The sequence below is a fragment of the Taurulus bubalis genome, assembly GCF_910589615.1.
Source record: "Taurulus bubalis genome assembly, chromosome: 17".
Classification (NCBI taxonomy): Eukaryota; Metazoa; Chordata; class Actinopteri; order Perciformes; family Cottidae; genus Taurulus; species Taurulus bubalis.
In genome coordinates this window covers 3533396-3546851 of record NC_136605.1, presented here as the reverse complement: position 1 = coordinate 3546851, position 13456 = coordinate 3533396, and the positions used below count along the sequence as shown (strand labels likewise).

At 47.6% G+C, this 13456-nt stretch overlaps 1 protein-coding gene across 1 annotated transcript; it reads right to left on the bottom strand.

Annotated features, from left to right (window-relative positions):
• Positions 1–372: 372 nt before the first annotated feature.
• On the bottom strand, positions 373–11968 carry LOC306750105 (uncharacterized protein; the record flags this gene model as incomplete). Its single annotated transcript, XM_079233499.1, has 5 exons — positions 373–852; positions 6537–6716; positions 7235–7417; positions 11509–11755; positions 11862–11968. The coding sequence occupies 5 exons, from the start codon at positions 11966–11968 to the stop codon at positions 685–687; spliced, it is 885 nt and encodes a 294-aa protein (XP_079089625.1). The 3' UTR covers positions 373–684.
• Between the last annotated feature and the right edge of the window lie 1488 nt (positions 11969–13456).

The following is a 13456-nucleotide window of genomic DNA, read 5'->3' as shown; positions in this document are numbered from 1 at the left end:
CACAATGTACACAATCTTCATTCTGGAGCACGTTGAAATGGGGTACGAGAGAGGAAAAGGTTTCCCCTTCTCCTTCTCGGAGCTTCATTTGACTTAAACGTTAGGTTTTATGTAAAAAAAACACAACAAAAACATATCAGACTGAGGGGAGAATTTCGTCATATTTACTTGGCGCCCTGGAATCCCTTCGTTCAGGGTTTGAAACACGCTCTAGATAAAAAATAGCTTTTTGTTTCAGTTAACACATGGGGGGGAGACACTATTCATAAAGGGAAGGATAGATATTTCCATAACTAGAGTGGGAGAGAGGGATTGGGAGATCAATTGGTGAGGGGACAGACATTTTAACTTATATCCAGTACATGGCATAGATCATACATGAGGGTCAAGGCAACACATTTTTTTTTTTTTTTACTTTTTTTTTTTTTTTTAAACCTAACTACTCAGTTATTCAATCTCAACTAGTTCAACGGTTCCCCGATCCCAAACACAACGTTCCAAAAGGAGGGGAGAGGTGGTGGAGGGGCGTCCAAAGTCCTCCCTCCTTGATGCTGGGTCCGAAAGGGGTGTGTGTGTGCGTGTGTGTGTGTCAGGGGGAGGATATGGAGGGTGGTTGGTGCGGACGAGGCGTACAGGGGGAGGTGGGGCAGCTGGTTCCCGGTGGTGGAGGAGGTGGGCGGGGTTTCATTGATTGTAGAGGGAGCGCTGCTCCCAGGGCATGGCCTGGATGGTGCGCGGCACGGGGGAAGGCTTGAGCGTGGGCGCTCCGTTCGGATGGAGGGAGTGGCCGATGGGGTTGATGGTGGTGAGCGGCCGCTGGGGAGCCAGAGAGAAAGTGTCCTGGTGCTTCGGCTGCAGGGGGAGGTGGGGGGAGAACGGGTAGAGAGCCAGAGGGAGGGAACCGGAGAGACAGTGGAGAAAAAAGGTGGAGTTGGAGAGAGAGAGAAGGGGGTGGAGGATAAAGAGTGGGCAGAAGAGTAAAATATCAATGTCAGCAGAGCAGAGGGACTTCTCAGATTCGTAACAATACACAGGTGATCGATACACAGGTGATCAATACACAGGTGGAGTTCAGATGGACGAGGAAGAGGAGCTGGGAAAGTGTTACACTGAGACAGATGGACATGGAGACAGGCTGAAGATAAGGTGGAGAAGGTGTAGCGTCGCGATGGAAGATGGAGAAGGTGTAGCGTAGCGATGAAGAAGGTGTAGCGTAGCGATGGAGAAGGTGTAGCATAGCGATGGAAGATGGAGAAGGTGTAGCGTAGCGATGGAGAAGGTGTAGCGTAGCGATGGAAGATGGAGAAGGTGTAGCGTAGAGACAGAAAATGGAGAAGGTGTAGCGTAGAGACAGAAAATGGAGAAGGTGTAGCGTAGAGACAGAAAATGGAGAAGGTGTAGCGTGGAGACAGAAAATGGAGAAGGTGTAGCATAGCGATGGAAGATGGAGAAGGTGTAGCGTAGAGACAGAAGATAGAGAAGGTGTAGCGTAGCGATGGAAGATGGAGAAGGTGTAGCGTAGCGATGGAAGATGGAGAAGGTGTAGCGTAGAGATGGAAGATGGAGAAGGTGTAGCGTAGAGACGGAAGATGGAGAAGGTGTAGCGTAGAGACGGAAGATGGAGAAGGTGTAGCGTAGAGACGGAAGATGGAGAAGGTGTAGCGTAGAGACGGACGGAAGATGGAGAAGGTGTAGTGTAGAGACGGACGGAAGATGGAGAAGGTGTAGCGTAGAGACAGAAGATGGAGAAGGTGTAGCGTAGAGACGGAAGATGGAGAAGGTGTAGCGTAGAGACGGACGGAAGATGGAGAAGGTGTAGTGTAGAGACGGACGGAAGATGGAGAAGGTGTAGCGTAGAGATGGAGAAGGTGTAGCGTAGAGATGGAAGATGGAGATGGTGTAGTGTAAAGATGGAGAATGTGTAGCGTAGAGACAGAAGATGGAGAAGGTGTAGTGTAGCGATGGAGAAGGTGTAGCGTAGCGATGGAAGATGGAGAAGGTGTAGCGTAGCGATGGAGAAGGTGTAGCATAGCGATGGAGAAGGTGTAGCATAGCGATGGAAGATGTAGATGATGTAGCGTAGCGATGGAGAAGGTGTAGCGTAGCGATGGAAGATGAAGAAGGTGTAGCGTGGAGACAGAAGATGGAGAAGGTGTAGCATAGCGATGGAAGATGGAGAAGGTGTAGTATAGAGATGGAAGATGGAGAAGGTGTAGCGTAGAGCTGGAATATGGAGAAGGTGTAGCGTAGCGATGGAAGATGGAGAAGGTGTAGCGTAAAGACAGAAGATGGAGAAGGTGTAGCGTAGCGATGGAAGATGGAGAAGGTGTAGCGTAGCGATGGAAAAGGTGTAGCGTAGCGATGGAAGATGGAGAAGGTGTAGCGTAGAGACGGAAGATGGAGAAGGTGTAGCGATGGAAGATGGAGAAGGTGTAGCGTAGCGATGGAAGATGGAGAAGGTGTAGCGTAGAGACGGACGGAAGATGGAGAAGGTGTAATGTAGAGACGGACGGAAGATGGAGAAGGTGTAGCATAGAGATGGAGAAGGTGTAGCGTAGAGATGGAAGATGGAGAAGGTGTAGCGTAGAGATGAGGTGTAGCGTAGCGATGGAAGATGGTGTAGCGTAGAGACAGAAGATGGAGAAGGTGTAGCGTAGAGATGGAAGATGGAGAAGGTGTCGCGTAGAGATGGAGAAGGTGTAGCGTAGAGATGGAGAAGGTGTAGCGTACAGACGGAAGATGGAGAAGGTGTAGCGTAGAGACGGAAGATGGAGAAGGTGTAGCGATGGAAGATGGAGAAGGTGTAGCGATGGAAGATGGAGAAGGTGTAGCGTAGAGACGGAAGATGGAGAATTTGTAGCGTAGCGATGGAAGATGGAGAAGGTGTAGCGATGGAAGATGGAGAAGGTGTAGCGTAGAGACGGATTATGGAGAAGATGTAGCGTAGCGATGGAAGATGGAGAAGATGTAGCGTAGCGATGGAAGATGGAGAAGGTGTAGCGTAGCGACGGAAGATGGAGAAGGTGTAGCGTAGCGATGGAAGATGGAGAAGGTGTAGCGTAGAGACGGACGGAAGATGGAGAAGGTGTAGTGTAGAGACGGACGGAAGATGGAGAAGGTGTAGCGTAGAGATGGAGAAGGTGTAGCGTAGAGATGGAAGATGGAGAAGGTGTAGCGTAGAGATGAGGTGTAGCGTAGCGATGGAAGATGGTGTAGCGTAGAGATTGAAGATGGAGAAGGTGTAGCGTAGAGATTGAAGATGGAGAAGGTGCAGTGTAGAGACAGAAGATGGAGAAGGTGTAGCGTAGAGATGGAGAAGGTGTAGCGTAGAGACGGAAGATGGAGAAGGTGTAGCGTAGAGACGGAAGATGGAGAAGGTGTAGCGATGGAAGATGGAGAAGGTGTAGCGTAGAGACGGAAGATGGAGAAGGTGTAGTGTAGAGACGGAAGATGGAGAAGGTGTAGTGTAGAGACGGAAGATGGAGAAGGTGTAGCGTAGAGACGGACGGAAGATGGAGAAGGTGTAGCGTAGCAATGGAAGATGGAAAAGGCGTAGCGTAGAGACAGAAGATGGAGAAGGAGTAGCGTAGAGACAGAAGATGGAGAAGGTGCAGCTTGGGGAGGGAAGATGGCGAAGGTGTAGCGTAGAGACGGAAGATGGAGAAGGTGTAGCGATGGAAGATGGAGAAGGTGTAGCGTAGAGACGGAAGATGGAGAAGATGTAGCGTAGCGATGGAAGATGGAGAAGGTGTCGCGTAGAGATGGAGACGGTGTCGCGTAGAGACGGAAGATGGAGAAGGTGCAGCGTAGAGACGGAAGATGGAGAAGGTGCAGCGTAGAGACGGAAGATGGAGAAGGTGCAGCGTAGAGACGGAAGATGGAGAAGGTGTCGCGTAGAGATGGAAGATGGAGAAGGTGTAGTGTAGAGATGGAAGATGGAGAAGGTGTAGTGTAGAGACGGAAGATGGAGAAGGTGTAGTGTAGAGACGGAAGATGGAGAAGGTGTAGCGTAGAGACGGACGGAAGATGGAGAAGGTGTAGCGTAGCAATGGAAGATGGAAAAGGCGTAGCGTAGAGACAGAAGATGGAGAAGGAGTAGCGTAGAGACAGAAGATGGAGAAGGTGCAGCTTGGGGAGGGAAGATGGAGAAGGTGTAGCGTAGAGACGGAAGATGGAGAAGGTGTCGCGTAGAGACGGAAGATGGAGAAGGTGTCGCGTAGAGACGGAAGATGGAGAAGGTGTCGCGTAGAGACGGAAGATGGAGAAGGTGCCGCGTAGAGACGGAAGATGGAGAAGGTGCAGCGTAGAGACGGAAGATGGAGAAGGTGCAGCGTAGAGACGGAAGATGGAGAAGGTGTCGCGTAGAGATGGAAGATGGAGAAGGTGTCGCGTAGAGATGAAGAAGGTGTCGCGTAGAGACGGAAGATGGAGAAGGTGTCGCGTAGAGACGGAAGATGGAGAAGGTGTCGCGTAGAGACGGAAGATGGAGAAGGTGTCGCGTAGAGATGGAAGATGGAGAAGGTGCAGCGTAGAGACGGAAAATGGAGAAGGTGCAGCGTAGAGACGGACGAAGATGGAGAAGGTGTTGCGTCGCGATGGAGAAGGTGTAGCGTAGCGATGGAGAAGGTGTAGCGTAGCGATGGAGAAGGTGTAGCGTAGCGATGGAGAAGGTGTAGCGTCGCGATGGAGAAGGTGTAGCGTAGCGATGGAGAAGGTGTAGCGTAGCGATGGAGAAGGTGTAGCGTAGCGATGGAGAAGGTGTAGCGTAGCGATGGAGAAGGTGTAGCGTAGCGATGGAGAAGGTGTAGCGTAGCGATGGAGACAGAGCAGATGGAGAGCTGAGCTGCACACGTCTGAGTAATATTCTTGAAGGATAAAATCTCTCTTCACAGGATGTCTGCAGGTCAGCTTGCGTCTTTAAAATCATTTAATTAACGATCAAGATTCAGTAACTGTCAAACAACTAGGTTTCCAATATGAACTGTTAAATGTCTTTCATGACCTAGTTAAGTGTTTAAATGTTTTCTTCATTATCATACATTCTCGTTGGTCGTATATTCCCACGATAAAAACGCACAGATTCTTGATGTGAAACACGAGAACACCAAACTCGTTCACCAGCATACATAATCTGTTTTGGACCTGCAGACTCCAACATGAGGATTGGAGGTAATTAAAAAATCGTGACTATTTCAGTATTGCCCATATCTGAGGACATACGACCGTGCAGCCTCAGCTTCAACACCAACACGTTGAGAGAACGAGAGTCAAAAGGTGAATCTAAGCTAGCAGCACAGCCCCCAAGTTAGTAGCGTCCTACCGCCAAGTTCAGAGCCCGAGCCGAAGAATGACCTCATTAAAGCGCGTTTCTAAGTCTGTCGCCGTTTCCACATTGGGTGCCACTGAATCTAGCAACGGATTCAATGCAGTCGGATGAGCGGGGAATTATATAGTTCATTGAAATTAACCATCGCTGATCTGTGGTCAGTGGTGACGTAGTAAAGCCGCCTTTTTGCTTGATTTAATTGGCTGCCTCGGTCAATCGTGACATTGACGAGCGTTGCGACTCTGGCGGGTGCAAAGTTACGAATCTTTAACGTTCACGGGGCGTCTGAAAAATGCCTGAAAAACACGCGCCGCCATACCAGAAGAGAGATATATGTTTGATAAATCACTACCGTAAAAGTCGGGTTACAAGCCGCTTCTACCTGCGTCCCCGCTGCTGCTGCTACCCCTCTCGGGCTGGTCCCGCTACCTTCGGTAGTTGTCGGGGAGCTAGCGGAGAGCTAGCTGGCTACAGCGGGGAGCTAACGGGGACACTGACCGAAAGGTAGTAGCGGCTTGTAACCCGACTTTTACGGTACTTTGTTTTATGCATGTATTGAAATAATATACACGTTAAATACTTTATTTAAGTGCAAAGATGCTGACCCAGTTCTGGGTTTTAGGACTCATTACAGAAGACCTTCAAGCTAAATTAAGACAAGAGCGGCCCGAGACCAAAAAGATCTCAGTAAGATCTTGTTTTATTATGACAGACAAAAAATAAAATACAAATCTACCCGACTGCGGGTCTGATGATTTTTCTCCAAGTTCATAAAATTTGCTGAATGGTCAAATCAATTGACTGAATACGGTCTCCTGTATATTTATATTAGTGTCCGTAGACATCTCTATTGATTTGAATGGGGACAACACAGGGAGGTCGTGTTGACCAGACAGTCAGAAAATGTTCTCTTATCATTTATTCCGTCGAGTAGAAACCCGTTTCCATCGGTGCCCGAAATGCGTTTGAAAAGAAAAACAGACTAAAAGACGGCTTTAAGGAGACGGCTAAGACTGTGTCCACCAGGCGTCTCTGCTACCAACAGTTATCCGTCCCACCCCGAGAGGAGGAGGGACGCGAGCTGCGAGCAGAGGCTCCCGGTGGGACACGTGAAGCGCTCACAGGATTAGTCCTTCTCTCCTGGTGTTAGTAGCCAGACAGGGAGGAGGCAGCTAGGCAGCGGGCGGCGGCGGCGGCGGCTCTCTCCTACCATGGGGTTGGCGCTCAGCCTAGTGTACCCCGAGCTCAGCTCCTTTACCTCAGGCACCAGGGGCTGGAGCAGGGAGTAGGAGGAGGACGGGGTGGCACTGGAGGAGGAGATGTGTTTGTTGGAGGACGAGCTCCTCATGCTCTGCTGGCTGCTCTGGGAGGACACCGAGCTGGGACGACCCTGCCGGGAACAAACAGACGGAGAGAGGGCTCAGCGCATCGGCAAACGACACCAATCAAAACACGTAATGACTCTCATTAGGGCTGTGTGGTATACTGGTTTAAAATTTCAATATGGTATGAATTTTTCACAACCGTCATACTGGTGCATAGCCGTAACAACTGTTGTCGCTCTTCGGCAGTGTCATGGTTATAACAATTAATAACCCACAACTAATGCTCTTTAACAGGGTAAAACACCACAACCTGTTTTTTTCCCCACCTACATTCCCCTGGGTCCTAAGTCCCTCCATGTTTAGCTTCCTATGCACCAACGTACAAACAGTTGTTCAGTTGGCCGGCGGTTCTTTTCGGCGTCAATGAATGAATGTTTTTACTTGGAAAAAAATACCGTGATATACCGGGAGAACGCTAGAATCTTACAAAATACCGTGATATGAATTTTTGGCCATACCGCCCAGCCCTATAATGACTCCCATTACAACACCCATTATTTTATTTTTTTTAAATCTACCCTACCTGGTGGGGGTCAGGCACAGACTGGCTGGACACGCAGTGGGAGGGCAGAGGTTCCTGCTGGCCGTGTCCGCCGTGCGGTGGCTGCATCATGGAGTTGGCGCTGTTCTGCTGCTGCTGCTGTTGCTGCTGCTGCTGACGGCGAGCGTTGGCGGCGTAACGACGACTGCCGGGGCCGGTGGCGGGCTGGATGGGAGGAGGAAGAGACGCTCTGTAAATTAATTTCCTTCTTCGTGCACATAAATCGGTGACTCATGCATGCCAGCAACGCACGACGAAGATGAAGAGTGGAGCGGGTGGACAGATGTGATGAACTCTTTTGCATCAGGATGCTTCCTCTTGAACCGCTGTGTAAATGTCTCAGGTTGATGCGTTTCATATTCTGTCTCACAGACTCGATACCTTTCACAACTAGTAATATGAGGGATGGGCGGTCGGGTCGTACGCACATGCACACACAAACACGCACTCGCATAAACATCAAGTCTACCCAGCCTGGAAATTAGAACTCTACAGACGGCCAACTCCAACATTAAAAGGGACAGTTCAAGTGTTTTGAAGTGCCGTTGTCAGTGCATTATCTACAGTAAGAGAAACAGCACAAAGCATTGCTGTACTGCTGGGGACGAGGCAGCAGAAAGAACTAATTTGAGACACCTACAATCTTTTTCATCAACATCACTTTAATTATGCTATATTTTGAATATTGTTTACTTTGCGGTCAGATACAGTCCATGTTTGCGACGGGGAACTGAAGCAGTTTTCTACACGCAAAGACTCCATTGGTTATTTCGACAAATAAACCAAGTCACACTATTAACACAAACTAAACCAGCAACTCCTGTATCCTGCAAGACACAATTATATAGAAGAAGGGAAAATATTCGAAATTTTGTTCGGCTGCTGCCCCCGTGCTGGTACACCTGTCTGTTACTGTTGATAATACACCGACTACTGATAAGTGCTTCCGACAATTCCACTTAAAACAAAAACAAGCGTCCCTTTAACATGAATTTAGTCTACACCTGTCTTCTGTAAGCGTTTAAACAAAAGCATGATCACTGACGTTAGTGTTAAACCTCAACCTTCTCCCTAAAGGTCTTCAGAAGACATTAAGTCTGGTGGGAAGATTCTGGTTTTTGTTTTCGGTCTCATCCTGGTCGTTCGGACAGTCATCTGTATCAGGTACGTTTACATTTTACAGAGCAGATTCTCAGTCAGTAACGCCGACTTCAGAGTGCATTTTACACAACTTTAGTTGACGTTAACACTTTGCCACTGGCACACACTTCTTGGTCTTTGGTTGTCATCAGCGGCAACCGCTTTTTTTTTTGTACATGTAAAAGACAGATATCGGAGGTCGTCTATGAAAGCAGAGAAGGTGGACAAGCTGGATCAATGGGTCCGTAGTGGCAATCGGCACAACGGTCTACAATTTTCTGGTTTCGGCAACAGAAAGCTGATCTCTGGTTGCCAGCAACCGTCAAAGGTTAGCATTGAGCTCTGCATTGGAAGTGTGAAAAGAGGATTCAATTACCTGATTATTCATTATATTATTAACTAATGAACCGATTAACTTTCGATGGTAAATGAGTCTCTTACATTTCAACTTCCAACATAAGAGTTCAAACCCACTAGGGGGCGCTGCGGCTAAACTTGCTTCGAGGCATTCTTGACACCCTCCCTCCATTTTCTCCCATTCTCTGTGCATTTTGTTCAGTATTAGTTACTAATTGGATTTATCCAAAGGAATGATCCTTTCAGTAGCACTGAGACAGATGACAGCACCAAAGGAAGAACGCCGGCAGACAGTTTCCGTTTAGAAAAAAGCAGTTTGAGGTGTTCTGAGCAACCAGGAGATCTTCCTGACCATCACGCTCTTAATGTACCAGTTGGCCCTTACTTACAGCTACAGCTCCATCTGCTGACTCTGCCTCTCTCTCTCTCTCTCACACACACACACACACACACACACACACACAACACACATGCTCACTCACGCTCACACCAACCTGGTTTTTGGCCGCGGCGCTGCACCTGTGCTGGGCCAGGTCCAGCATGGTTCGGTAGCTCTTAAAGCAGGACGGGCAGTTGAACCGGTTCTTATTGACCAACCCCACACCCACCCACACACACAGACACACACACACACACACACACACACACACACACACATACATTTTAATTACTATACTTGTGAGGAATTGTGTTGCTTCCCTGACCACTAAAGCCTGACTCTTTCCCTAAACTTAGCCTAACCCTGGTCTAACCCTGACTCCACAGCAGAAGGGCTGGGATAAAAAGTGTAAGCTGGAGAGGACAGAGGGTTGGGAGAAATGTGTTGCATGCACACACGTCATCTCACACACACACACACACACACAATTTTTCCTACACAGGACCATCTGTGGAGCACCACCAGTTTGACCATGCCTACCACAGAATCATTAATGATGTCAATGTGTAATCGTGACATTGGTCCTGTTGGTGGACAAACAGCGCTGCGTCACAGCTGAACGTTACGTTTCAGTTTGTTTTTTTCTCCCACTGAGGAGACGAGACGCTGGGCCCAGAAGAGGAGATTTCCCCATTCTGTACTTCTATTTAAAAGAATGTACATTGATGTAATCCGATATGTTATTTAACAGACACAAGTTGCCTGTAAAATGTGACAATTGTTGAGGTCACAATGGGCTTCACGTTGAGCTTTAGAGCCAAACTTACTTGTCCGATAGTGAAAATGTAGGCCTATTAAAAATGAATGGACAAAATAACAATAAGAAAAATATACATCAGTGTTGGGCCGTCAGGGCTTGCTAAGCCTTCTCTGCTGGTCTAAACAGAATCACAAAGTTATAGCTATTTTATAATTTAATTGTTTTTCACAAAAACACTACATGTATTATAATAATTGTTCCCTATTAGCTTATTTTCTCATTGCACAGCTCTTGTCTTCCTCTGTTGCTCTGCCTGCAGCTGGTTTGAAGGAGAAGCTTTCATCCAATCAGATTTTTTCCTCATGTGTCTCTATAATCAGCAAAGCAGTTTAAGCCTTTGCAGATTAAAGTACACAGAGTGGACGCTGTGGTTGATTGTCATGGACTTCAATAAATCAGATCTTTAGTTTAAATAGCTGGGTGTATTCTTTGATGTGCAGGGCCTGTGAAATGGCGTAGATGTATGATTGGTCAGTGACCCTACGGGACCATTAACATGCGCTGTGATTGGTCAGTGGGGCAGTGTACGAAAGATGGAGAAGAAGAAGCTAGAAACTAGAATCTCAGGCTGAAGCCTGAGAAACGGACTTGCTGGTGGATTTACTGATGACGCCTTTCGCACAGAGGGTTACGTGCATCTGGTGAGTGAAATGCTGGTAGCGGTACTTTTTTTTTTACATCTGCAGTCGTATTTAAATCATAAACAAGCCACAGCGCTGCTGCTGGTCGAGCCGGGGTGCAGCAGCTGCTGGAGATGTCTTGTGTGTGCAGCGTTTGTGCCGCAGTCTTGTTGGATTGTTTTGTTATAACTAAATGTGACTTGTTGTTGATTTGAACATCAAACAGGATTTTTTTTTTTAAATGATTAGGAAATATGATTGAATTTTATTGAAATATCTGCTTTGATTAAAAGAAAAAAGGCCATTAGTGTTCTCCATTAAAACAACTATATACATTTATTACTAGCACAACAAAAACAACTACATTTTAGTAGTAGCTTAATATACGCCCAATACATATTTTTACTGAATAGAGTAAATAATCAAACTTGTCTGTTTATGTTTTTGTTTATGAGGGAAGAAGCATCACTCAGGAGTGGATCAACGTAATATTCCCGTCCTGCGGCAAAGTTCTTGTGACAAAAATAATAGTTTGAAAAACATGTCAATGTGCAAAATAACAAATCACACAAAAACAAAAACTGCATGTGGTGCGAAACGGCCGTTAGAGTCATTTTCATGTAATTCAGATTGAATTAATAATTTCCTAAATCTGTTAAGATTGAGCTGCTTTTAAATAAAAGCACAGGACAGAAAACAGTCCTGTTGTGAGCAAAGGTTCAGCTCATCTCCTCTGCGAGGAACTGTGATTCATAAACCTCATCGTTTATGGAGCAAAACATCCGAAATGTCATGCAAGTATATAAAACATGCAAGCTCTCACAGGAATGTTATACTAACGATACCAATGCGGCCCAACACACAGCAGCCCAGGCATCACCATCATCATCATCCACAGCCCCTTCCTCCCCCTTGAGGCACTGTCTCACGGCGAACCCACCTGGCCGGTCGTGGCGGCGGTGCAGCGGTGCTGGGCTAGCTCCAGCATGGTCCGGTAGCTCTTGCAGCACGAGGGACAGTCGAAGCGGTTGGGCCCGTCGTCGTGGATCCTCTGGTGGTTGCGGAGGTACCGGGCCAGGCGGAAGGCCTTCCCGCACAGGTCGCACATGTAGCGCTTCTGCCCGTGGATTCGCATGTGGTTGCGCAGGGACATGTAGTTGGTGTAGGGCTTGCTGCAAAAGTCGCACCTACGAGAGAGGGGTCAAGGACATTTTAACACCTGTACCGACGTCGACTGAGAAGCGCTGATGCCTGGAATGCAGCGAAACCGTTAAGAGGGTCTGGGGTCCCTACCTGAAGTCTCCGGTCTTGTGGGTGAGCTTGTGGTTGAGAAGGGAGCTGGCGTGCTTGTAGGCGCAGGTGCACAGGTCGCAGACGTACGGCCTCTCGTCCGATTCCATGTCGTCCGGCGTCGGCGCCGGTGGCGGCGCCCGGGACTCCAGGGAGAGGCTGGAGCTGGAGAGGGACGCCGAGGAGAGACTGGAGCTAGTAAGGGCCGCCGAGGACGTGGGGAGCTGGTCGCACCAGCTGATGGTCGAACTCGGCTGTCGCGGAGAGAGGAACGCATTCACACGTTTAATGACCGACTCCTCCATCATCTGGATGTGAAGTTTTGATATGGAACGGTATTTTGGGAGGAATATGACGAGACATTTGAAACACATTTCAACCACAACATCAAAAGTGGCTTTACGGCGGCCGGCCACAGAAAACGTATCAGGGGAAGTGTGAGGCTCTGAAGGAAGGCAGCTCAGCACCACGGACAGCAACTCTGCCCACGTTAGAGATCTGCATGAGCCTAAAACCGGCAAATACCCCGAATGCTGCTGCTACCTGTTGAGATCCAAATCCACATTTCTGATTCTTTTCATCCGGTTAGACCGTTAGCTCGCCGGGCTAATGCCACACAAAAGGCCAGAGACAGAAGTCAGAGTCTAGCATGTCTGCAAAAATAAGTTTGTCTAGTATGTATATAGTAGTATATAAACTGATGCCGTCACAGCAAAGCCCATCATAGCGACCAGTTTTTTGCCCGAGAGCTGTTAACCAAACCGTATGGCCATTGTACCGGACTGCATGATGTTTCCGCTCATCTATAATTTCCTTCCACGAGTGCTGCAGGAGTGCGTCCCAAAAACCTGGAAATGGGCAGTTTTTGCACTTCCCGGTCCTTAAGGCAAGAGATGTTTTGTTTGAATGCCTCTATGCCCTCTATGCTCACACTCCAACATCAGAAACACCTCTCACTGTAATGCAGTCCAGTTCAACAACCTCAGTATTAACACATACAGTTGAATTAACAGCCCTCAAAACAGTGTCAATCCCAAACGGGACAATATGTTGGAGGTAGAATGTGTGGCAGAGCGGTTGTATTGCATTGAATGAGCTTTCACGGGTCATAAAAAACACAGTGCGTTGAGATCTGTTGGCCACAGAGAGGTCACAGTTAAATGGAGATGAAGAAACTCTCCCATGTTTAATGTACCATGAGTCAGACTATGGAATACAAACTTGCACTTACTGATTCTCGGTCTTTGTCTATATACAAATAAAATATATAAATGCTTTCATGTCAAAAAAAAAGATCTTTTACTAAATTATCTTGATCATCTTCATCCATGTTTGTCCCTTAGGGTCCACGGATGATTTTAAACCATCATTATATAATACACATAATTTAGACAAGAGGTGAGTGACACCTGGAAAGCGCTCCCTTGAATGATAAGCAGAGTGCTGGGACTAAATTAAGCAGCCGGACGTTTTGGTAACATACAAAAAAACATGTTTAACATAAATTAAGATGTGTGTGTGTGTGCGCGGTACAGATGATCTTTCGGCTGAGGGCGACCATGAATGAACCGCACAGTCTGGCCCCACAAAGAGGTCTT